Source organism: Pipistrellus kuhlii, unplaced genomic scaffold (genome assembly GCF_014108245.1).
Source record: "Pipistrellus kuhlii isolate mPipKuh1 unplaced genomic scaffold, mPipKuh1.p scaffold_m20_p_10, whole genome shotgun sequence".
Classification (NCBI taxonomy): domain Eukaryota; kingdom Metazoa; phylum Chordata; class Mammalia; order Chiroptera; family Vespertilionidae; genus Pipistrellus; species Pipistrellus kuhlii.
In genome coordinates, this window is record NW_023425405.1 from 31381271 (window position 1) to 31407535 (window position 26265).

At 37.1% G+C, this 26265-nt stretch overlaps 1 protein-coding gene across 11 annotated transcripts in view; it reads left to right on the forward strand.

Moving 5' to 3' along the window:
* Nucleotides 1-26265, forward strand: part of ETV1 (ETS variant transcription factor 1) — an 87526-nt gene that overhangs the window by 9106 nt on the left and 52155 nt on the right. For 8 of the 11 annotated variants that reach the window (XM_045578235.1, XM_036429299.2, XM_036429290.2 and 5 more), the window contains one exon: nucleotides 4262-4315. The exons of the other annotated variants lie outside the window; for them this stretch is intronic. In XM_045578235.1, the coding sequence (XP_045434191.1) occupies nucleotides 4262-4315 (54 nt within the window). The remainder of the gene's footprint in view (nucleotides 1-4261; nucleotides 4316-26265) is intronic. 11 annotated transcript variants of the gene reach the window in all.

Genomic DNA, 26265 nt, shown 5'->3' on the forward strand with positions numbered 1-26265 from the left:
AGAGAAACTTTGAATAACAGGCAAAAAAAAAAAAGGCATTTTTCAAAATGCTTTTTCTCTCCCCTTCCCTCCTTCCTTCTTTTTTCTTTACCTCTTTCCTTCCTTGCTTTTTAGTTTTGTACATTTATGGATCTGTGGCACGTTCCCTACGAAGTAGGGAGAATAAATCTATGGAATTCATTTTTTTAAGCCTGTCACTTCTTTAAACGTGCACCTTCCTGGATCTGAACTGTATCGGAGATAGAGCGAGAAAGCAGTGTTTATACTGTAAGTTCAAGTTGACTAGCTTTCGCTCCGCAGAAGGGTGTGACATGAAAAGATTGTGGTTGGGCCGCATGGCTCATGCTGGACTGTGTTTTTGTGAATGGAGGCAGAACTCCAGCTCTGCCTGCTCGTCTGGAGGAATTGCTGAGGAGATCAGCTGTCTCATTCACGGGCAGAAAGAATGACTCATACATCTTCCGCCTTGTTTGGCTCCGGGTCATTGTTACAGTGGATAGAACTGGTTTTAATTAAAGATTAACCCCTTTGATACGTGAGGTTTGTTTCATTTGTAATTTTTCCACTTTTCTCTCTGGCTTTCAGAGAAACCCAACAGGCTCCTAGTTTGTAAGAAAAAGGTGTGGCTTTTTTTTTTCTTTTTTCTTTCTTTTTTTTTTTCTTCTGGTTTGTTTTTCCCTTGCCTGCAGCCAACCTTGGAAAATATGTAAATGCTCACCTTTTCTTAAGTAATGATTATTATTCCATTTGCAAGGTTAAACTATGCATAAAATAAAAGCAAACTAAAAACTGCCCTGCCCCCATCCTCCCTGGGGAAATGTTAAGAAAATATATTAAAATGAAGCATGAGGGTTAGTAATTCTGTGGCATCATGACTGTTTTCATCAGTTTCTTTATCATGATATATGTTGCTGTGTAGTAGAAGGAGAAAGAGAGAAGAGAGAAGAGAGACAGACAGACAAGACATATGCAACTTTGGATAATAATCTAGGTGAAGCCAATAGCAGGATGCAGATACCCTCCTTTGAAAGCAGAAGTCCTGAGACTTGATGGCAACTTATCTATTAACGTGCAATGATCCCATAGAGCCGCTCCAGCTATTACCAATAACATCCACATGCTTCATCTTCTTGAAAGCCTTTTATTGGTCTTTGGGCATATACTTCCCCCTTCTTTCCTCCTCTGCCCCTTCCTCTTTAATTATGGAGCCTGTGCAAACATTTTCATTCCTCGAAGGTGATTATTCCAAGCGTAGTTATCATCGATAGTTGGGAAAAAATACCCCTTCTTAAGATCTTTTTTCCTTTAGGTTGGCCTCTATTGTTAACTTTCCACTTTGGCATTAGTATGACATGTCACGAATTTTCAGGCAGCTCTATAGTGTGCTGCTTCACAGAATTCCCATGCATTGAGGGGAAGAAAGGAAATGTATTCTATGAGTGTGGCAATACTTTGTCATATTTTCCTTGTCCGGATCCAACTTGTGCTTTTCGTTAGCTGCTTTCCTTTTACTCTAACTTTATATGAGAGGTAGAGGTAAGTAAGCCTCTGTCTATTTAAGTGGCCTGCTGTTTCACTGGGCCCATTCAGTTTCCGAAGATCAGCTTCTGTGAAATATGTGAGTCATGTGTTTTTTGTTAAAATTCTGTAATATGTTCAAGCACAAGTGTGAAGTGTTTATTCAGCATGTTAAAGAGTTAGAGCAGAAATAGCAAGTTTCATTCTTTTTACAAATTACTAGTCTGCAGCTCTTTTCTGTAGACTACTAGTTTTCTTCTGCTCCTCAAGTTGTGCCATTTCTTTGCATACATTTCCCATCACACAGCTCACATTCATCAGAGATTTGTGCACCCTTTCTGGAAGTGATCCTTATCATGGAATTTCGACTTTCTCTTCTCATAGTAAAACAATAAATAAATAAAAAGTCTGGCCTTTAGGACATTCATGCCAGCATATTCAGTTACCAATATACTTTCGTTACTCAGGGGCTGTTTTTAACTAGTATTCCTGTAAAGCGATATTACATTTTTATTAGGTTCTTGTAAGTATTTGGCTTTTTTAACAGCATAATAATTGTTGTGGTTGATATTAATAATTTTTGTGTCTCAATAGTTATGTCTATTTAGCTGTTAATTGAAAAGGATAACCAAAACATGTGGATATGATTGGAAAAATATGTAGGATTTGATCCTGTCTACCTGCTGTTAGTTATTAAATAGATATTAAAAACATTCTTGTAATTTTTTTGGTGTGGAGGCTTATTTTAAAGGGCACTCTTGTCATTATAATTTGTGCATCTATAAGAAAACCCATGCTCCCTGCAACGCAAGAGAGATGTTTGTAGCTAAGAGCATGCCAAGGTACAAATTTCAGCTGTTAATTTTTTCCATGCCTAATGTAATTCATTAGAAGTCAAGATATTAAACCTGCCTTGTAATGATTGAAGCAGTTTTGTTGTTGAGGGGGGGGAAAATGAGTGGATGGTGGCAAGTTGAAAACAACATTTCTTGAGTAGCTGGCATTGTCTGGCATTTTATTCAGACTATTTCATTTAATCCTCACCAGAAATCTCTATTACCGATATGGAGCTGGTGAGTAAAAGGGAGTTCACTGAGGTTAAATGTTACACAGTTTACGTAGCCAGCAAGTCACAAAACCGTGATTTCAAGTTTGCATGACTTTTGTTAGTTAGATATCAGATAGTAATGGACTATGAATAGAATACCCTTCTTCAAACATAGACTGAAGAAACAGGCTTCCGTTCCTATCTGGAAAACGCCCTTACTTGGTTTGGTTTCGTTTTGTGGCCAAGAATGAGATTTGTCTTTAATAGGTTTAAATATTAGTGGCCAGAAGAATATTTTTATAAAATGGGTGTCAGACTCCGTATATTTTGATAATAGGCAAGATTACCATTGGTTCTGTTCTTAATATCATAAATTTTACTTAACCAAATAATCCTGTTTCTAAAAATACTATTAAATAAGCTGGTAAACAGAGCCTTTAATTATATGTATGTGGTAAACCTCTCTTATTAGGCTTTTTAAATATAGAATTTATTTTTCATGTTCAATTTTTTCTTAATTGAATTACCAAAACAAAACATTTCTCAACAGAATGATTACGTTAGTACTCATCCCCCATACAGAATAGGCTCTTAAAAAAAATCAGTTGACATTTGTTTAAATATGACTTGATTGAATAAAAAGGTTCACTATCACATACTATCAGTAAAGTAATACTAGCTAATACAACTGACATTAATTAGGATGATAGTTCATTAGATTTTTACCAAATTAAAAGTAACCTCACTTCTATTTTATGTGGTTATATATGTGTGAGTGTGCACATTAGTGTCATGTGAAAACTTGTTTTTGTAATATTCTGTCAATTTGGAGCAGGCTTTTTTGATGTCTCAGTCAACCATGATGAAAATATTATAGAAGTGAAAAGGTTTACTTGTGTTTTAATTGCTGCAAGTCCTTGCTATTCGGTAATTCTTCCCCTGCTAAAAATAGGGAAGTTGTTTGACATTAAAGACTGATGAAATAATGATGTTTCTTTGTGTTAATTCTAACTAGTAACAGGAAAATATTTTGCATGAAAAGATGGAGTTTGTTTGCATTGTTATAACCATAGTCATTGAATTATAACACTGTATAATGTAGGACCAAAATAGATGACAATAATTTAAGAAACTTGGTTGCATATTTTGGCCAAATTTGGGGCAAACATTTTTAATTGTGGTAGTCTAATTTGCAATAGATAGAACTTGCCAAAATCAGACAATTTCTAGAAAGCAGAATCCCTGAGAGATGTAATAACTGCACATTATTTGAAAGAATTATATGGTTACTTCAAATGGCTGCTTAAGCCCTGGCAGTGGGTAAATTGAAATACTCTTTATTCCAAAAGCATATATTTTATTCGCATAAAGAAACACTGCAGCTGATAGAAATGCTATGGCTTCTTTTACTTTATATATCTCTCTTATTTCCGTCTGGCAGGTGAGATTCAGAGGGACTGCCACCATTGTATTTCTGATAGACATGTTTTCTAGTTGACAACAATGTTGCTGCTGAAATTTCCCCTCTTCAGTATTGCTGCCAATCCCACTTTAAATAGAGGCTAATTGGCAAATAACCATAAATTTTATCCCAGCCTAAAAATATCTGGCATGGAAGATCTTACTTGACATTCCTTAAGTCTTGGCAGTTTTTCTCTTAATTATTATTTTTTTAATTTTCTTTTTTCCCTTCAGCTCAGGTACCTGACAATGATGAGCAGTTTGTGCCAGACTATCAGGCTGAAAGTTGTAAGTATAGTTTGACTCATCTCTTACATTTTTTCTCTGTCTTCCTTCCTTCTCCCATTCTTTCTCTTTGGTTTGTTTCCACTTCCAGTGTCTGTTCTTGCAGTGTGTCAATGCCTTTTTATCTCGCAGTCACAAGGTGATGTGATTTGTCACACTGTGGCATCAAGCAGAATCCCCCTGTGATTTGAGCAAAGCTCCAGATAGTAGCTCAGGAGAACTGATTGGATTTAAAGATAGCCCTATTCTCTGTGTTTGGTCGGTATCCTTGGAGAAGAAATGGGGAGATCCAGAACATACAAGTGTTTACTTCCAGTCTTTCAATATCTTCACAAAGACAAGTCTGGATGCTGATGGAAGACAGTCCATCATTAACATCCATGAGATTATTGTTATATAACTTATAGAAATGCCAGGCCCAGCATTCATTGGCTTACTGTAGTTTTTGCATTCATGAACGTTTACCTGCTTTGGTTGAATTTTAGCCTGACTGTCTGTTCCTGGTTGCAGCAACAGAAATGGGAGCGCCCAGTAGCCCCTCTTAGGGTCCCTTCAGTGTTTCTCTCGGGGAGTCTTGCTGGTCAGAGGCTGTGTGGGGAGGGATTCTTGGTTCCTCTCCCTCCTGTGACTGCAGAGTGAGCTTTTCACCTGTGCAAACATGGTTGCCTTGGGATTTACCTCTGATATTTATGCTTTGCCTTGACCTGAGGTGCAAACAGTAAAGAAAGGGGTATAAATGCCATCTTGCTTATGAACCTGACCTAATACATTGTTATTTTGTTAGCACCATGGAAAGCCCCAACCTCCTTCTTCCAGACCATTGACCTTTTCACAGTCAGGAGGCTGCATCATCCACAGGAACAACGTGTGCTTAATACCTTACAACCTATAAACCCATGTTTCCCCCACCGAATATCATAAATCTAACAGCAATACCCACGCTACTTCAAGTAACAGGTGTTTGCGAGCAATTGTTTTCAGCTTTTATGTTTGGTATCTTCACTGTCCCATGTGCCAAGATTCGTAAGAGGTTTCTTTCAGGTTCTCTCCCAGATTACGTTTTAGTTTAGCTTCACTGAAAATATTTTTCCTGTTGTGGTAAAGTCTATGTAACAGACAGTTTGCCATTTTAACCATTGTGCAGTGTGCTGTTCAGTGGCACTCCCATTGCGGTGCAAACATCATCACTATCCGTCTCCAGAACTTTCTCACCATCCCTTATAGAAACTCCATACTCACTAAAAAATAACTTCATAGAGAAAAGTCTGCCCTCAGCCCCTGGTAACTGCTGCTTTATCAGCTTGGTTTTTGATAGGAAAAGAGAATAGAGTTGCTTGATGTCTGAGTATAATTATTAGATATTCTATTTCAAGAAACCTATACAGCAATGTTGTAGACCTTAATTAGAGACTTTTAGAAACTCCCAGAAGGATGATAGCTGGATGATGGCTAAGCAAGGAAAGCCTCCCCTTCATTAAAGTGTGGGAAGAGAATGGTCATATTTCCAACATTTCCCTTCCTCTGGGGTTCTGTGTTTTTTTTTTTTGTTTGTTTGTTTGTTTTTGCTAAAAGATAAACGTGTCATCTGAGTGGGAGAATTCCTCTCATTGAGTCATTTTACATCTGAAAAATTGGTAATGATTCCAACACTATGCCAAATGCCAGGGTAAAATAACTACCCTAAAGTAAATTTTTTTTACTCCTTTTCTTAATTGATCTCTTTTTAGTTTTTCTTATTCTTCACCATTTGTCTCCTTGACATATCTTCTCTTGGTCACAGTGGCATGATTTTCCTTTGTCTTTATACGCCTTTGATTCCTCCCTCTCACTCCTCTCATCTTCTCGCTTTCTCTTTCCTGAGGTCTTGTCCCCAAACCTTTCCTCTTATCTTCCACAATCCCATAGAACGTTCCGTGATGAAGGGAAAAATCTGTATGTACCATTTGATATAGTAGTGGCTGATCACATTGGTTACTGAGCACATAACTGTGGCTACTGAAATGGATTTTTAAATTTAATTATTGTGACTTTATATAGACATGTAGCTATTGGCTACTGTGGTGGCTAGCACAGTTCTGTATAGCTAGGTCTCCAACATTCTGATCTCTAGCCGGGGTCTCCCCTCTACCTTGTCTACCAGACATCTTCCCTAAAACACCACTGGGCCCTTTTGCAATTAGAAAAATGCAGCCCCTCTGGACTCACCCCCTCAGCCCTCAGCTGATTGTCCTCTTTAAATGGCATTTACACGGCAACCCCAGTCTTCACTGTGATGGCCCACAGACAGTTGACGTTCTATAAGACCAGTGTTGACACCATTGTTTTTCTCTTTCACTCCTCTTGCCTTTCTAAGTTGATGGCATCATCACCCGAGTGGAAAAATGTTTGATTTATCCTCAGTCCTCCCAGTTCTTTACCATTAACTTCAAATTGCTTACCAAGTTGCCAGTTCTATCTTTTAAAATTACCTTGATTTCGTGGCTTTGTTCATCTCTCTTTACTTCCTTAGTTCACACCCAGTTTCTCAAAGGAACTGGTGAACCAGCCCTTTGATGGGCATCCTTGCCTTCAGTTTCCCCTCCGTTCAGTCCACTCCCTGCAGAGGCATCAACACACAGCCATCTGACCTTGCTACTTTCCCCCTGCAACTTCCTTCAGTACAAAGTCCTAATCCTTTAGCTGTCATGAACATCCTTCTTTAATCTAAACCCTGGACTACGGACTATTTTAGTTTAACTCCTGCCACCCCAGCACCTTGTCGCTCCCCATTCTCTGAGCTTGAGCCCTTTCAATCTTTCAGTTCTCCAGAGTGAGCTCTTGTATGTCTTTTTGCCTTTGTACATGCTCATTTTGCTTTAGCCATTTTTACTTTTGCTTTGCAGTCTACTTCCGACTTGGTTTAGACTTCATCTCATTGAAATCTTTCTTGACCACTTCTTTGCCATCTTTACCCTGCTGAGTTAGACTCTAACATCTTGTCTCTTGTGTTTGTTATATTATATTTTAGATACTTGTCTTTCTTCAATACGATTGTGAACTCTTCAGATCAGTAGTGTGTCGTAGTCATGCCTTTCTTTTTCTAAAAGCACAATAAGTAAAATTGTCATCATAATCACAATCAGCCTCTCCAAGGTATTTTCAAAATCCTAATTCCCTTCTTAAGGTAGAAACATATGACCATTCTTTAAAGCATTATATATATCGTTCTGGAAAAAACATGCTAAAACCATGAATGTTTAGCCAAACATTTTCAGAGTGCTGAAATTTTATTTTATTTCAATTAGTGGATATTTACAGTTTAACAAATATAGCTCTGGGACTGTGAATAAAACATCTCAATTTAATGGCAACTTATAAACAAAGGTAAAAAGAAATCTCAAATAGTTTAATAAAAAGAAAGTGGAGGTGTGTTTTATTTCAAGTTTTTGCTGACATAAAGGACTATTGTTCTGATGATGGTGAGCAGCAGTTTCAACCTTCATTCTGCACGGAACAAGAGGGAAATGGTTTAAAAAGAGGAATAGGGTATATGGATTAGATTCTAAGGAGGATTTCTGGATAGAGAAGGTTATCAAATATTGGAACTGAAAGCTTATATTGTCTCCTAAATGCCCTTCACAAATGTTTGATTCTTGTCTGGGAATGCTTAGTGGGGCAGAGGGATCCTGTCTCTAGGAATAGAAAGAAACTTCATCCCCGCTGTGCGGCCTGTCTATAAATTCTATGGGGCTATCTTTGCAAACCCGAATAATCAGATTTCCTTACATACCTCAATCAAATAAAATGCTTCTGTTTAGGCTTTTATTGCTTTAGCCCTTTGGTAAAATGTAGGTTAGGAGAATGAACTGCAAAATTCTGTTCAATACTGGATTAGAGAGCACCCATTTGACTTGAACATGGATAAATATGTGTAGCAAAGGAGAGAAGAGAGCATTTAGAAATTGTGAAAGTGAGATTAAGCCACAAGCGTTGAATACCCTCTAAAAACATTCCCAAGCATTCTTCATTTTCTATTGAAAAAAAAAATCAATTGGAAATCTAGAATTTAAGGATGTATGCTATAGCTTGCTAACCTTTGAAAGATGTGGACTTTTAAAGCACATACCGAGGCTTGAAAACAAGCAAACAAAAAACTCCCTATAAGTGTATCCTAGGATATGAGTGAAGGTTAAGAGAGACAGTAACGTGGCTGTGGCAAATAGTTCTTGACAAACAAAGCTTTTCAGAACTCAGACACGCTGCTGAAAAATAAAGAATTACTTCAGGATATGCTTTAGTCCAGAGGAAGTAAAGTTAAGTATTTGAACCTACAGGAGCATTGTTTTTCCTAAGTCGATACAGATTTATACACAAACTGATTTTTTTTTTTGTAAATCTTGTTTTAAATTTAATACATGAATAAGCTTACCTATTAAATGATATACTTCAAATTTAGTTATATCACTACTGTTTTTCAATTTCCCACCTCTCATTTCCTCATTACAAAGTTATGTGTTATGATTTTTCTAACTAGTTTGTGCCCATTTGTACTTTTCGATGTTGACGGTGCATCTCTCCAGAGCAGTCCCAGAGGTAGAACCAGGGTTTTGCAAAATACCCAGCAGGATAGATCCTTGTCACTTCTCTACTTTCTCTTAAAATCAAGATAGAACACGGGAAATGCAAGTCAATGAGAATGTCATTCAAGGAATCATAACCTTGACTCTGATATATTTATGAAATTAAATATTTAAAAAGTTGACAAATTTCTGTCCTTGAACTGAACTTTGTAATAAAATCCTAGTGACCCATCTGAAAATAATCGATACAAATCGGGGTGTGGGGGCTCACATGTTTAAAGCCACTATTACTCGGTGACACTTTGTCTAAGCAACTGTGTGTTATTTCTATGCCTTATTTTATTAGGCATTAAGTTGTACAAAAGAATAGTGTTTTGGGTCTTTTTTTTTGCAGTGAAGTGGGGGAAAATATGTCAGGTTATTGTTGCAAAAGCTGAAAATGAGACCAGGTCTGTGCGGACCTTGACTGAATGATTTCTGTTACAGTAACATGTACTTGCCCGAGAGAGAAAAGTGCCATTTCTGATGTGTTCTTAGTTCTCTGCCTGTCTACTAACCCACCTTCCCGCACTCTGCTCCTTTCTGCCCATCTGAGTACTTTATACAAGTTTACTTTTCAATACTAATTTGGAAACCTTTCTGGCCTGATTACATTTTTAGGTAGGACTGGCTAGAAAGACACTGTCTTTTATTCCTCTGATTGTGTTTACCAGAAGTTAAGCACACATTTGAAAGAAGAATTCCATTTCTGGGATCTGAGAACATAAATTTGTTACTGTGTTTTGATTCCTTTATTTTAAAAAAAATTGCGTATTTCAATGTCAATGTGGTCAGATTCAAATTTATTCAAGGATGAATTGTCTGCCGCCTTCATCATTTGAGATAGTACACCTGAGATTCAAGCAATAGTTAGCTCTTGAAGGTACTGTGTAAGTTTATATGCTTTTTTTTTTTTATGGCTTTGGCGGTTTTTGGTTTATTTGATGCTTTGTGTATTTTTTTGTTTTTGCATTTTCAGTAATTTATTAAAGCAATATATTCATAGAATCAGAAAACACACAGATAAGAGATAAGATCACTCTCAGTCTATACAGTCCTGTTCTCTAGACACACCCACTTTTTCTCCTTTTTATCTCTTAAACTAAATAATACGTTTGTGCTACAACTTCTTGGTTTATCGGTTTGAGATGTTACCGGTTGCTCTATTCAGAGAGGGTTGCATTTTGGAAAAGTTTTAATTATTTTTCTGAAAGTAATCAGCTGTGTCATTGTCCTCTTACTCACACTTAGGTATGAATGAAAAGCATTAGGGAGGCTTGTTCAAATGCAGCTTCATGTTCCTGATCCTGGGAGAGCTGGACTCTCTGGTCTGGAGTTGGGCCTCGGAATGTCTAAGGCGCTGTTAGGTGGCTGTGCTGCTGGCCCTCTGTGGAGCTCAAGGCTAGACATTTTGCCTCCTAGCCTGTTATTTATTCATTTGAAGAATAAAGATGGCACAGTTACTCTTTTGCGATGAATTGGTATGATGGATGCTGTTCTTTACAATTCATTAGGCTAAAGACTTTCTGAAATTTTTATAGAAGTAATATGTTGTCATTTTGTTATTTAAATATACCAGAGAATTAAAAATGAAGTACATATAAAAATAGTTTATTTTTGGCACCTCTGCTAGAATTTTTTGTATTTTCCACTTCCACAGACTGTAGTCCTGCTTGTGTTCTCTGTCAAGTAGCTACGAGAAGTACTTCAGCCTGTTGAGTCTGTCTAGCTAGAGTCCATTCTGGTTCAGACTGACACCTAGGACATTGTGACTTTTGTCAATGTTGGTTAGACTCAAGCCCTGGGTGCCCCACCCTGTTCCAGGTGCTTCCAGCAGGGATTGTTTGCTCTGCTGTGGTGGGTTTACACCTGCTTTGGGCCTGTCACTGAGTCCAGTGGCCACCTTTTCAACAAAACAGAGATTTTAGGTTGTGCTTGCTTGTTTCACGAGCACCATATTTTTCAAATCAAAATAGAAGCTCCGTGGGAGGAAGAGCTACATCGGGCAGGAAATGTAGTTGTAGGTCACCTCTCTGAAATCGATCTCGGATAAATAGAAGAAACAAAGTCTAACTCCCACACCTTGGGCATGCCAGTTATTCCTCATTTATTTATGACAAAGAAATCATCTCTTAGGCCCAAGACACATTATCATTTCCCAGGACACTTTTTCAACACTCTGGAAAGAAAAAAAGGATAACCTCTAATTATGGTGAATTTTTTTTTCACTCGAATTTAAAAGTGGACTTTAGAAAGAAAAAAAAAACATAATGGGGAACTAGAAATGATTATAAATGACAAGATACAGCGAGAAAATTACATCAGTTTTAAGGTAGTCTGCTTTTGTAGATCTTGTCAAATTTTTTGGTTTTACTAGTTCGTTCTTCCTCAGATAGATAGTTCAGACTTAATTGCCCAGTGAAAACCAAAACAAATACACAAACAACAAAACAGCAAAGCTAAACAAAACCTTCCTGCAAAACTGGGCTTTGTTGTTCCATTTAAAGATGAAAGCTAAAATGATATATAGCTCACCTAAGTTTTTAGCTTATCCTTTCCTATTTTGTTTTACCCTCTTTAATGCTGCCTTTAGCAAAACAAATAATCCCACAAATTGACTCCAGAAACATGCTCAACGGAAGTAAGTCAACAAATACTTTCCACTCACCCTGCCTATAATTAGTAACAAATTATTTTGAGAAAAGTGATCTGTGCCATCTTTGGTTGAACTTTACTCAATAATAAATAAGCATGCTGTTATTCAGTAACTGGACTTATTAGTCTAATAGCCAAACATGTTTGTTGGAAAATTTGCTAAGGGATGAAGGTGGAACATTATTTGCAGAACCAAGTATTCTTCTATAATAGTATTTTGAATATATACACATACACTTACGTATAGTGATGAATAAAAGAAGCAAACAACATCTGTTAGTTTTTGTAAATAAAGCCAAAGCAGTTATGAAAATAAGTACCTTTTGGGGCCACCATTTCATAGAATATGTAAATTTCATGAAATCACATGTAAAGAAGAAAAAAAAATTCGAGCTAAACTGAATCTTTATGTCATGATTGTATGTTCAGTGTTTTTAGGAGTTTTTATATCAGTCTTTTCCCATTTTTCCTTTTATAACATCGAACATGTACTGAATATGGACAGGACATATTTGCTTCTGTCTGTTATTGAATTTTCTCCTAATGAGAGCTTATGCTGTGTCTTACTAAATAAAAATAGTTGGTTTAATGTGGTTCTTTTTTAAATCTAATAAATTATTCCTCAACAATTACTAGCATTTGACAATAGCCGAGGGCGATGTTACCTTAAGAACTCAATTATTAACAATTTACCTTGGAATAAATTGTCAATAATTGAGTTTAATGTCTCACTAAAACTTAAAAATAAGTTTGTGTAATCATTTTGTATACAATCTTCTTTGAATGTTATTTAAATCTAAGGCTTAGCAAAGAAATCCATTTTGGTATAAATGCCACATTGTTAAACCATTGAGAAATTTATTTCACAATTACTCCTAGTTTTTGGCTTTATAGTCCTCTTGGGAGTGATTTTTAGATCCAGGAAGAAAGGCTTATCTTATGTTTGTTCTTTTATTTATGTCTTATTGTAGGGAAACCTTATATTTACTAGTATATTTCTGTTTGCAAAATGGCTAGGTAGCTCAGCTGGTTAGAGTGTTATCCAAACAAAAGGTTGCAGGTTCAATCTCTGTTCAGGGCAGGTAGGGGAGGCAACTGATCATGTTTCTCACATTGATCTCTCACCCCCCCCCCCCCCCCCCCATCTACCCTCCTTTCCCCCTTCTCTTTTCCTTCCTTCCCCTCACTCCCCCACTTTTGTTTTCTCTCTCTAATCAATAAACCTATCCTCAGGTGAGGATTAAAACAAACAAACACAAAAAAACCCTGAAATGCTTGTGAGCTGTGTCATTACTCCTTGATTATTTTGGTCAGAATTAATTTTACGTAATTCTTAGTGCACCCATAAGTGCTTTATACACATCTCAAATTTATTTCTATTTCAATTGGCTTAGAGAGGATGGATCATGTCCTACTGATGCTTGTATAATTGACATGTTGTAGGTATTCAGTGAATATTGAGTTAAATGAATAGTTTATTGGGTTTTTAGAATATTTAAAAAAAAATAACACTATTCTTGCACACGTGGTTTAAATTGTTTGAAATCTAACTCACATATCTGCTTTTATTTTCCCATGTTTCATTTTTTTTTAAGGGTAATGGAAAACTGTTTGCATTTATGTAACATTAGAGCTTCGTATCAGTTATCAGATTAGGGCTCTCCAATAAATATTGAGATTCACAGTACATTTCTTGGCAATCTCTATTTAATACAAGTACTCTGAGATAACTTGGTATTGTTCCTATTTACATAGAGAGAAATCTGGGACATAAAATAATCAGATAACTAAGGGTTTGACTGAAAAGAGATGTTCTGTGGACTTGTTCAAGCCTAGTAGTTGTAGAAAAGCAAAAGGGGAAAACTTGGGAACTATGCCAATTCTCATCTAGGCTACATCATCTCAAATCTTTTATCTTATCTGGAATTTGAGAGATTTATGACAACACTGATATTTGCATGTTGTTTATGTGCAGATTTTGACTTCAGAAATGTTTCAGGCATGGCACATTTTCCTCACTGGGGGGGAAAGATCTGTTTGGGTGGTAAAGACAGCAATAGTTGTAGCAGCAGGAGTTAGTAGAATAGTAGCTGCTCTTTAAAGCAGTAGTGCCATGGAATTCCTCAGTAGTAATAAGTATTCGTGGAAATCCCAAAGCTGCAGTTGGAAGAGACATTGTAGATTAATACACCAAAACTTATTTTAAAGATGAAAAAGTTAAATTCATAATGGTTATTGGGCTCTGATTTTCAAAGAAAGATTGTTATGTTCTTACTTGTGTGCTGGGAAAATAGCAAATAAGAACGATATGAACCTACATAATTGCACTTCCTAGTGACCTTTTATCTAATCTCTATGTGTAACACTAGAATAAGAAATATTTTCAACCATTTTCTCATTAAAGAGGTGCTTTTAAACTTTGCTGCCTCACTAGCACACATGCATATTTGTTGAGTTCAGTTCGATACATCTTTATGCCAGGCTTTTGTTTATCTACTTTACTAATTTTAGTGTAGCTCTGCATAATTCTTAGCGTACTGTTATTTCAGTTTTTCAGATTAAATATGATCCAGTTTTATAAGTCAGTACAAAGTTCTGTAGACATTTTGATCAGAGAGAAATGTTTGGCTATGTCTCCCCCTGAACTTTTCAACACTGACATTAGTCTTTAACCATACGATGCTCTGAGATTTTCTTCCAGCCACAGAGTTGTCAGCAAAAGTTCTGTCAGATGCAATCAAGGCCACCGGCCGTGGTTAAAAGTGACTCATTCCTATCAAGATGTATGGATAATATTGACGTAAACCCTTAAGTAGTGTTAGCTTTTCCTTTGAAATGACAGTCATGCTGTGAAATGAACTTCTACTGCTGTTGCAGGTTGTTTTTCTTCGTCTTCCTGGATACAACAGCCTTATTATGCTGATTTGATTTGACTCTCTAGTCCTTGGCACTGGGGCCAGAATGTCAGGTGACAGTTATCTCAACTCGCGGGGCTGCAGGGAAAGCCAAGTAACTGGATGTCACTGCTCAGGTTTTCTGGATGTTTTTGCTTTCCTGAGTCTCTCTCTGTGTTCTTATTTTCTTCTAGGATAATCAAGCCCCTTTTGCCTTTCTGAAAGCTCTGCTTTCACTCACCGTCCTATTGTAGATTAAAGGCTGGTGCATTAGAAGGTTATCAGCTAATCAATAAACTTCAGTCATCCCATCTTGTGATAAAGCTGTTGCATTGATCAAAGTGGAAATTTAGGCCCTTAGCTTTCAAATGGCAGTTTCTGAAGGTCTGGATGATGTGCTTATGGAATGTATAGACCTACCCTCTAATGTACATTTCGAGGTAGTCATATGAATTTATGTGTGTGATGTATACAGAAGCAGATTCCTATTTACAAATGGCTTCATCTCTATTTTATATAAAATAATGTTTTCTCATTTAACATTTTGCCAGTTTCTAATCATCAGCAAACCCCCCTCTCTCTAAATACCTGAACCTTTTTTGTTAGGACTTGTATTAAAATGACTCCTAAATGGCTAATATAAAATTTCAATAATTGTACACATAGTGAGAAATAAGCACAAATGCTGTGATTATGAAATCAGAAAAAAAACTGCTCTTATTTTCATATTAACTTTAAAGTAAAATACATAATAGTTTTAGACTCGGAAAATTGGCATTTTTATTTTGAAAAAACATTGTTTGCTCTTTTGGCTAGATGCTTACAATGAATTTTTTCCCCATAATGAAAAATAAGTTTAGTTAACAAACATGCATAGTGCCAGGCATTATGCTAGATACCATGGAATGAAAGATAAAAATGATATTTATGATAATACTAATCTCTTATATTTGTTTAGCAATTTAGGATTCTGAGTTCATTTTCAAGTCCCACATCTCATTTACTTCTCATAGTGGCCCTGGCATGAAGGTAGGACAAACAAGGCTCCTAGAGGTTTATTGAGATTCTCAAAGTTTCACAGATAGGTAGTGAATGGCAGAATCAAGATTCAGCTCATAGCATTTCCTCTTATTTGCACCCCAGCAAAATGTGCTCATTAGTCAAATTAAGACTAACATTTAAGTATTTTGGCCACCTGCCTGTACACATACAAAAGTTTGTGTGTTTATAGAATACTAGAGGCCCAGTGCATGAGTTCATGCACTGTTGAGATCCAGCCAGCATGCCCCAAAGGGCGTCCATCGGGCTGGGCTGGCAGGGGGTAGGGGCCACAGGTGGTTGGCTGACTGGCCCCTCCCCCAATCAGTGTGTGGGGGTATCAGTTGGAGGCTGGGTCTGCCAGGGGGTCAATCAGGGCCCAGATCAGGCTGGTTGGCTGCTGCAGTGCACATCATAGCCACCTATCATTTTGGTTGTTCTGGTCATTCTGGTCATTCTGCCGTTCCAGTTGCTGGGTTTTTATATAGATAGATAATAAATCAAGGAAAAATGGAAAACTTCAAGATATTTATTATTTAATAATACTTATTATTAAGGTTCTTCTAATTTATAATATGTTATACAAAATAACACATATGTAAGCAAGGGTGGAATAGACAGCCCTATATGTTCCCTATTAGTCTCTGAAAATCTTCATGCTTTGAATTGTAGAAGTGTGGTTAAATCCTGTGTATACAGGAACCTTCAGCTTCAGGTATCCTGAATGTTTAGGTAATAATAATAATAATAATAATAATGCTCTCAAGAGAAGATTTTTAAATTTTGGTTTGGGACACTTTAGTTTTGGGCATTGTATAATTTGACCAGAAACATTTGCTAATATTATACTGAGATTAATTGAACATCATCTTTGGCATTTTGTCTGAAGCTACCATTCTTTATATCTATTTATCTTATTTTGTAGTATTAGTGCTGCAGAAACTAAAGCCATAGAATGTAAATATGATGTGATTGTTTTAGGGGACTGAATATGGTCACCATACTACATAAGAGCAAGGCATTGGACAAAGACAGCTGAATTCAAATTTCTTTTGTTTGCTAGGTGTGTGACCATGTATAAGCAAGTTAAGGTCGTTGTGCCTCAGTTTCCTTCTGCTTAAACAGGAATAATAATGTTGCCTTCCTCTAGGGCAGTGATTTTCAACTGGAGTTTATTTAGTCAGGGGCACTGACTTCTTTTCTCTTAGATTGTCAAATTAAAAAGAAAATGACAACAGCCAACATAATAATAGCTGTCTGGAATGAATGCCCTATCTTAAACCATAAATATATGGGCCATATAATAGAGTTGTATCTTATTGGTCATGTCACATAATGAGGTTATGTCTGATTGGTTAACTCTTGGTACCAGAAATTCTTATATACAAATATAAGCACCTGATTTTTTAAAAAGTTATATTGGAGCTAAAAGGGTAGGTAAATTACTATTATTATTATTATTATTGTAAGTCAATCAAATCATGCCTATTTTTTGTCAGATTGGCAAAATATATAGTATTTCTTGTGTGCCACAGAATTTTAGTAATCCTATATAATAAAGAGGTAAAATGCAAATTGACTATCACACCCTCACAAGATGGCTGCTTATGACCAGGTCAGCAGGGGGGTTAGTGAGGGAATGACCAAACAACTGAACAAGCAGGCTGTGTGGGATGACCAGGCCAACAGGGGTTTAATGAGGTATGACCAAATGACTGAACAAGCAGGCTGTTTGGGGTGACCAGGCTGGTGGGGGGCAGTTAGGGGCGACCAGGCCAGCAGGGGGGCAGTTGGGGGCAACCAGATTGGTGCGGGGGAGGGGGAAGTTAGGGGCGACCAGGCCGGCAGAGGGGCGCAGTTGGGGGTGACCTGGCCAGCAGTGGGGGGCAGCTAAGGGTGACCAGGTTGGCAGGGAAGGCAGTCAGATGAAATCAGGCAGGCACTCAGAGGCAGTGAGGGGCGATCAGGCCAGTGGAGTGGTGGGCCAGTTAGGGGCTACCAAGCAGGTTGGCAGGTGAGTCATTAGGAGTCAGTGGTCCAGGATTCTGAGAGGGATGTCTGACTGCCGGTTTAGGCCCGTTCCTGGGAATTCCAGTCAGACATTCCTCGAGGAGTTCCAGGTTGGAGAGGATGCAGGCTGGGCTGAGGAAACCCTCCCCCACCCCCCACATACACACGAATTTCATGCAACAGGCCTCTAGTTAGTTTATATGTGCCATGAGATGAAAAAAGTTGAAAATCGCTGCTCTAGAGCAATTTAAGTATTAAGGAAACTTGTGTATATTTATATGAAATATATATGTCTGGCACATAGAAAGCACTATATATAAACTTTTATTCTGTGTGTACACAAATATGCATGAAATGTATAAGATACATAATTTATATAATGTATCATAAATGCATTCATTTTGATCACTGTACCTTTCTGTGGTGTATTATTTTTCCATGCTTAGAAATTATGTCTATTGGTATCAATTTATAGGCTGTTTCTACACATACTGTAAAATCATTATAAGACTAATTTGACCTTTCACTGTTGACAACACTAAGCAGTTTGGAGCATGTCCTTAGTGATACTGTCAGAGGACACTCAGAAGTGTTGTTAGTTCAAACCAACTGTCATTTTTGACAAGAAGGATTCATACACAGAAAGTTGAGCTGAAAATATTTGGTATTTGAAGTACAGGCCTGGTTATAGAATCAGTTAACATCTTACATTTAAGATAATGGGTTATGAATTCTGGTTGATCAAAGACACCTGAATTTGTGTTTCTAGCAAAACTGCCAGCATCTTCAATGTTTTTTTTATATTTTTTTTATTTTGAAGCTGATGTACTTATTGAAAAGTGAAACGTTGATTTTTTAACTAAGATGGAACCTTTACAATGAAAAGCAATAATGATTACAGTGTTCACTCAGCCTGAAGAAAAAATTTCACTAAATAGTAATAATCAAGATGAGAACTATAGTAGAAGGGTGCTAATTTTATGTTCATCTCTTATTTAAATAATAAAAATTAATCGACGGGACCTTTGCTGGAACACTACTTGCAAAGATGATTTTGAGATGGACTCTGGGAGCTCATTTAAAAGTAATTGGCTACTTAAATTGTGAATGACCTAAGATCATTCTTATAAAATAGCCACTACTCCAATGAAAGAATTATTAGACACTGCCTGAGCTTCTACCACACCAGAAATATTTGACCCAACTATTGGACTCTGCATGCTACATTTAAGAAAAGTAGATTCTAACTGCTTTGTTGTTGTCATCCCTAAAACAACAACAACATAAAACTAGAATTACTAATATCAGAAGCTTGTTCAGCATGGAAGTAAAGATCTTAACGTAGCTTTAACCTTATAAGGCAAAATATCAGCTTCAGAGCCCAATATTTGTAAGTTCAAACCTTAGCTCCCCCATTGCCATATTTGTGATCTTGATCTGATTCTCTAATGTCTTTAATACTTGTAAGTAAAGGGAGAGAGTAAATGGGTTGATGTATTGATTAAATAAGGTATTTTATGTCAAGATTTTGTCATACAGTTTAGTATTTAATAACTCAGTAGCTCCATGGAAGTAAGAAATTGTCAGTATCTAACACTAGAGGCCTAGTGCATGAATTCGTGCATGGTGGGGGTCCCTCAGCCTGGCCAACAATCAAGGCCTAACAGGGGCAGGGGCTGCTGGCTGCTGAAAAAACTCTGGCTTAGAGTCATTTTATTTTAGGAATTGCATTACTTGCATACTTATAATGTCAAGATAAATATAGACAAATATTTAAGTATTTATATAGGATAAAGTTTGCATGCATAAAATATGATTTAAAAAAACAGACCCACAAACCCTGTCTTCAAAAAGCACACTGGGAAGTTTGGAAGAGAAGGGGAAACCATGCTGAGGACAGTGAAGCTACAGTAGAGTGAGGAGTTAGCATAGCAGCCCTGAGAACAGGTTCTCTGAGTTAGGCACCATGCCCCTGTCCACTGCTTTTTAGCTGGGTGACCTTGGTAAGTCACTTACTCCTCCAATACTTCCATTTTTTCAGCTTACAAGAGGCTCCTAATAATGAGGATGTCACAGGTGTGGAACAAGGATAAAATAAGCCAGGGCAGTCATAATTATGAACACCATTACTTTTATAATATTGACAATAAAAATATATGACTACAACTTAGATGAATGTAACAGACAGTAAATTTTATAGTTTTTATTTATTTATTTTGCTTTTTCGTTTTTTTAATTAAGAGGTCAATATAGATTGGAATAGTTGAGAATGGCCTTATGAAGAAAATGAAATCTAACCTGAAACTAGAAATCCAGGCTCATGAAATAACTAGAAATGAAATGAACCTAGAGATGATGTACCCCTAATGGACAGTGATAACTGATACGTGTGTAGTGTTTCCTGGGTGCTAAGCGCTCCTTTAAGCACTTTATACCTTTATGAATGCAGTCTTTGCCGCAAACTGTGTAGTGGGTACTGTGGCCTCCCGTTGTCAGAGGAGAAAATTGAGATACAGAGAGGCTAACTGGATTGTTTCTGGTCATGCAGTGACCAAGTTGCAGATCTGAATCTGGATTTTACACTTTAACCAGGATCTTACCTTGTCTTCGGTAGAGCTATGTGCTAAGAAAAGGTGGTTGGGGCTAAACAGGTTTGCCAAAGTGACAAGAATTTAATGCCCAAGTAATGACAGACATGGAACCTAATCTTTCTTGGTACCTACTGCTCAATACCTCTGTGTTAACTACATTTGGTTGTCTCTTTAAGATTAGTATGGTTGGAGATGAAAGACCAGGTGTTAATTGCTCTGAAGTGAGCATGAGGATTACCTGACCACTGGTAGAGGCAGTGTTTGGAGACAGAGGTGTGCATTGGATAGTGCTTGAGAGGAAGATTAAAAGGTTAAAATCAGTCAAATTTTGTGACTCTGCAAAAGTCTAACATATATATTTGGGGTTTATTCCTAAAAATAAATGCCCCAGCCTAGAAATTTTTCATTGTGAAAAATTAGATCTCATGTTATTAAAGAAGAGAAAGTAGAGAGAAAAAAATAAAAGGGCATAGCATATTTTTTGTAAAAGGTATTTTAGCATATAGGCAAACTGTGATAAACCATATTTAAAACAGATATTAATCGATACATAATACATCAGACATAATTATGTCAGTGGAATCTAATGTGGTAATTCAAAGAAATGTACACTGGCTAAGAACTTGGACATGCAATAGAAGGGAAGGAGACTCACGCTTTATCTGACTTAATGTTGATCCCTGTGCACACCCTCAATTTACAGAGCTCCCATTAACTTCAAAGGGGCGAGGAGGATCATCACACCAGGCCTATGATGTTTGTGTTCATGCAGTTGTTTTGCAGGTGGGATCCATGTGTTTCTACAAAGCTCATCTTTTCTATTTGCACACATGGAGGGCGAGCAAAGTACACTTTTATCTTCATATTTTTCTAGTTTCTTGGAACTGTCAGTTACAAAGGAGGTCTGTATAAATCCTCGCTATCTGTCTAAGTGCTAATATAAAGCTGCTGAACATATAAGCTAGCTACAGTATTTGACACACCTGGAGTTACAGGTAATGCATTGGCAGAGCTCTGTGTTCTAAAGCACTAGATTATATTGTGGACTATAAAATAAAATGGAAATAGAAAAATGAAATCCATCTTACAGCCGCATCTTCTACCATGTGTTGTGTTGGTAAACCACTTGGGTTTGAAACAGTGCTGTTGGCCATCATTGTGTATCATCCTCTTTGATCACAGAGTTGCAGATAAATGATTATTCCTGTATAACTTGTAATATTTATTTATTTATTTATTTATTTATTAAAAATAGATTTTATTAATTTTTTACAGAGCGGAAGGGAGAGGGATAGAAACATTGATTAGCTGCCTTCTGCATACTCCGCACTGGGTATGTGCCCGCAACCAAGGTACATGCCCTTGACAGGAATGGAACCTGGGACCCTTGAGTCTGTAGGCCGATGCTCTATCCACAGAGCCAAACTGGTTAGGGCCATAACCTGTAATTTATAACAGCCATTGTAATATATGTGCATTGATATGGACATGCTGTTAACATCCAAGAGTCTCAAGAGATTAAATTTAAATATGTACTTTAGATTGACATAGAAGTAAATGTGTCACATGATCTCACTTATCTGTGCATCTAATGAACAAAAATAACAAAAATCCAGAGACATTGAAACATGCAACAGAGGAAAGGAGGTGGGGGGTGTACAGGAAGAGATTAATCAGTGGACTTGTATGCATAAATGCATAGCCCATGGAAAGACAGTAGTGCTGGGAAGGCCTAGGGAGGGGGAGGAAATAATTTACTAAACACTTTTATTAGTTAGTTATGATGAGTTAGTATGATTTGATTTGTATTTTGATGTTACCACAAAATGCTCTCTGCCTAAGATAGATGTAAAAAAAAATTTATAACTTCAAATATTATTGCCTCCGTGCTGCGACTTTCTATTTCCAATAACACCTGTACAACACTGCTGTCTAGTTATGCGCTACACTTTATGTTTAATGGGGTAATCTAATTTCTTCTTATTTGCAGTTAGCAAGTTGAAGTAAAAAAGTATACCTTGGAACATTGCCATGGCACGATTGCTATGGAGCCAAATTTAGAAACTGGTGAGTGTCTTGGTTCCTATCAGGCAGGGCCTGCCTGGTTCTGGAGGAGCAGGATGATCCTATGGTGGAGCTTTCCCCTAAATGTAGTTTCAAGGATGCCCTTGTGGGACAGCAGTAGGAAGGCTCTGGAGTAGAAAAAAAAAAAGAAGAAGAAACAGACGTCCTTTGAACTAGCAGCTAGGTTGTTTCATCAAAACTGTAATGCATAATTGAAATTTAAGGATAATATTCTACACATTTAAGAAACCCTTCTGGAATATTGTAAGTAGGAGGAAAATGGAGAACATGTCTGAGTTTACAAGTGTATATAACTAATGCAAAATTGCATTGTACTTGATTTTTTTTTTCAGCTATTCTGACAGTTTATAGAATTTCTACATCATATCAACTAGGTCAGATATAATTGTCACTCCATTTGAATGTCTTACTACAATTTTGGCTGCAGTGTCTAGAAGTCAGATTTAACAGGTTGTATCTCCATGATTAAAGTCCTTCTCAATAGCTGCTCATTGTAAAAGATTGTGACGGTAGACAATAATCTCTTATACTCCTTATGAAACACTGCGGAGTCTGACTTGGTTCATTTGCTATTCATAACTCCCTCTGTTATGCCAATGAAAAATGGAAGATGTGTTCCTGTAGGAAACAAGTACATTTCAATCTAACAGATTACATGTTCTTTAAAAAAAATTTATAAAGGAAATAATTTATTAAACATGAGTATGTTAAGAAATCATAAAATTACTTTAAACATGCTAATATGATCCTAGAACTCTTAGTTCTAAGTTTCCTTGGGATTGTGTCTTTTAGCTATGGAAATGTGATATGTACACACTGATCATTTACATTGGCTTCCTAGAACACACACAGGAAAATCAGTTCCTTATGTAATGTATCTGACATGGTATCTCTTGACTGTTTATTTCATGGCCTGAGTTAATCCTCTCCAAGGCTTTCTTGGCTGGATTTCTTTGTCAGTGTTCAGCTAGCTTGTTTGCTTCTTGTTTTATTGGTGAAGGCTGGGCTTGTGTCAGAAGAGACTTTTTATACTTGATCATTCTGATATTCTTGTGCTGTCAATGTTTTTTGGTCAGTGTTTATTGTTAAGCAATGACAGAATGGTTGGCTTGTATCTGACAGTGTGTTGGTGGTATTGTAACAGTTTTAGGAAGCAAACACGGCTACTTAGCTATGAGTCTTACTTTTTAAGAAAGTCTCATGGATTTTTATAAGAAATTTTGGCCAACATCAATAGTGTCTGCTGCATGAAGAATAGTGCACTTTTAAAAATGTTTCCACATAATAATGATGACTTTTTCCCCCCCTCTCCACAAAGGCTATTTTGGGATTTAAAATGTGGCTCTCAAGTCATAGTGTTTTGTTTTACTTTTATGTCTCATGCATGTCCCTTTTCCATTGAGGGGATTTTTAATCTAATAGAGCTAAATGACTACTTTTCAAGACTAGCAAAATACTTTGTCTAAAAGTTTTTCTGTTAGAGCAGTGATTCCTTGTGAAAACTGCTCTAAAGTACATTAAATTAAAGATTACAAGCCATTTTTTAAAATTTCTTTATTGACATAGGTATCACATATTTGTTTTTATCCCCCCATTCCCATCTTAAACCCCTCCCCACATATGCTCCCATCCCCCTGGTGTCTGGGACCACTGACAACAAGTCCTTTATATGCATGCATACAAGTCCTTTGATTGATCTCTCCCCTTTACCCCTCTCCTCCCCTATCTTTCCTCTAAGGTTTGATAGTCTGATCCCTGTTTCCTTGTCTCTGAATCTGTTTTTGTTCATCAGTTTATGTTGTTCATTCTTTCCCCTAGATGAGTGAGATCATGTGATCCTAGAAATACACTTATAAGAACCGAAAATGAGACAAGCAATAATGGTTATGCTGAGAGGAAAATGAATCAGTCTGTAGTGAGTTTCTTTCTGGGCCAACAGTTCTTTTGAGACCCAATTTCAATGTCAAACAGTTCCTTATGTGTACATGTCAGCCATGATATTCCAGATCTGGTTGGTGGACAAATGGTGGTGATGCAGTACTGACCCTCTCTGGTTTGGTCCTGGGTTACAAGCCATTTTTAAGGAAAAATCTACACATTTATTTTGGGGAAGAAATTATAAAAATGTTATGCCAGATAGGTAGTTGGTTTCAATAAAATGTGTGTGCAGGATTTACCCTACCTAGTTTTAACAGCTATAACAATTGAGGCCAGGTGACAAATAATTTCTTTTTAAGAAGGTGTTTATTGTCAGGAAAATTTCAAAATTTCCTTTGTAATTACTCTGTCTTTGTTATTTTGGCAGCATGTAAAGTTTTATTGGCATTTGCTGAAAGGCACTATTTTATTTTATTTTTTTTGCCTAGCCAGCTGGCTTTCTTTTTTTGGGCAAACTTTTCTAGCTCGGGTATTAAGAACATATTTTCAACTTTGATTGTCTACCAATGGCATCTTTTTGAACAAGGAGCCAAGAGGCTATAATGTCTGAGTTGGCTCAATCCTGTCTTGGGTGGAGTGACCTGGAATGCTACAGGTGCACTTCAGCCATGCAGATGTTGCTTCCTATTGATCCTAAGTGTCATTTTGGTGCTAAAGGGGTCAATTTAAGACCATGCAAATTATAGGCTCTTTTTTATACAGGCTAGAAAAAAAGGTATGTTGACATATTGAATCAAAAGTCAGGATTTACTAATTTGAATAAAATAGAATTTTTCAAGCAGTACAGAATCGCTAAATCAACCCTGAACGATCCTATTTAGGGGTAAATATTAAAACAAGTAAAGCACAAATATTTGAAGAAATGGAACAATAGGGTTTTGTTAAACTTGTGTGGTATGTAGGTTTGGAGTGTTAGTTGTCCTGAAAGTGGTATTGACTCTGTAGGCCATATATCAATCATTTCTCTATTTCTGGGCTCACTTAAAGACTTCAAAACCATGCTAATGCATTGAGCTGCAGTCTGAATTTCAAATTATACTGCTCTAATTCTGAAGACCACAGGAACAAGTAAACTCAAGTATCTACATTACTTATTTTAAAGCAATGAGCTTTAAACATTACTGGAGACAATGGTTATACTTTATTTCACGAAATCTTATTTATTTGCCCACTTGCTCTTGGTAACTAAACTTATACATCATAGGAACTGCTGGTCCTTCAGGTAATTATTTTTCCAAAGCGATGACAGAATTGGCGTTCTTGTTTGGCAAGGAGATATTATCTCGGTTTCATTTTTTGCTTTTTATCTTACTATGGCCTATCGAGTAATTAATGTAAAACTTTAGGTGGGAGCTCCTGTGTTTGAGATTCAGGAAAGAACAAAAATAAAAGGTCACATTTATCCTTTACCACTTCTAACTTAGATCTCTTTAGATGCTACCATCTGCATTAACTCTTCTCTGTGGTCTATTATCTGCCTTTTTTATGTGTGTGTGTGTGTGTGTCAGGGGATTTCAAATAATATTTTTACCACTTATTTTTCTGAACCGTTCGTTAGAGATCCATACAGATGTGTATAGAGGATAGAACTCTGGGGTTTGTACTAGACAGTTGGAGGCAGCAGGGAAAGCCCACCTTCAGCACGTTCTAACTGTGGAAAGGACTGCCTACATGGTGACAAGGTAGCGTGGACTGAGCACCTTGGTGTCTGGGTATTCGGCGCACTGTTCCCCCCCCTTCCCCCCCGCTTCCCCACCCGCCATCATAGCATTCCTCAGAACTTCGAGTTAGACTGAGAAACACCAGATAGTGATGGGATCTTCCCAGCTGGGAATAATAATAGTTACTTTGAAGTCCTTCCCAAAGAGTGTTGTCCATTATTTGAAAGAAATTACAGAATCACCAGGCAGAGAGGTAATGTTTATTTTTATCATTTTATAGAGCTACAAAGTCTATTTATATTAAAGCGAAGTGAAATGACTTCTGCGGGCGAAGGTGTTTTCCATATTCATAAAAGTCACAATTAGGTGATTTATGGAGGAGAGCCGTTTTTGAGAGGCGTAGCTTTGGGTGGGCATCTTGACTCAGAACTTCATTTCAGTCCCCTCGGTCTGTTTCCCACATCGCCGCAGCTTGTTCAGGGT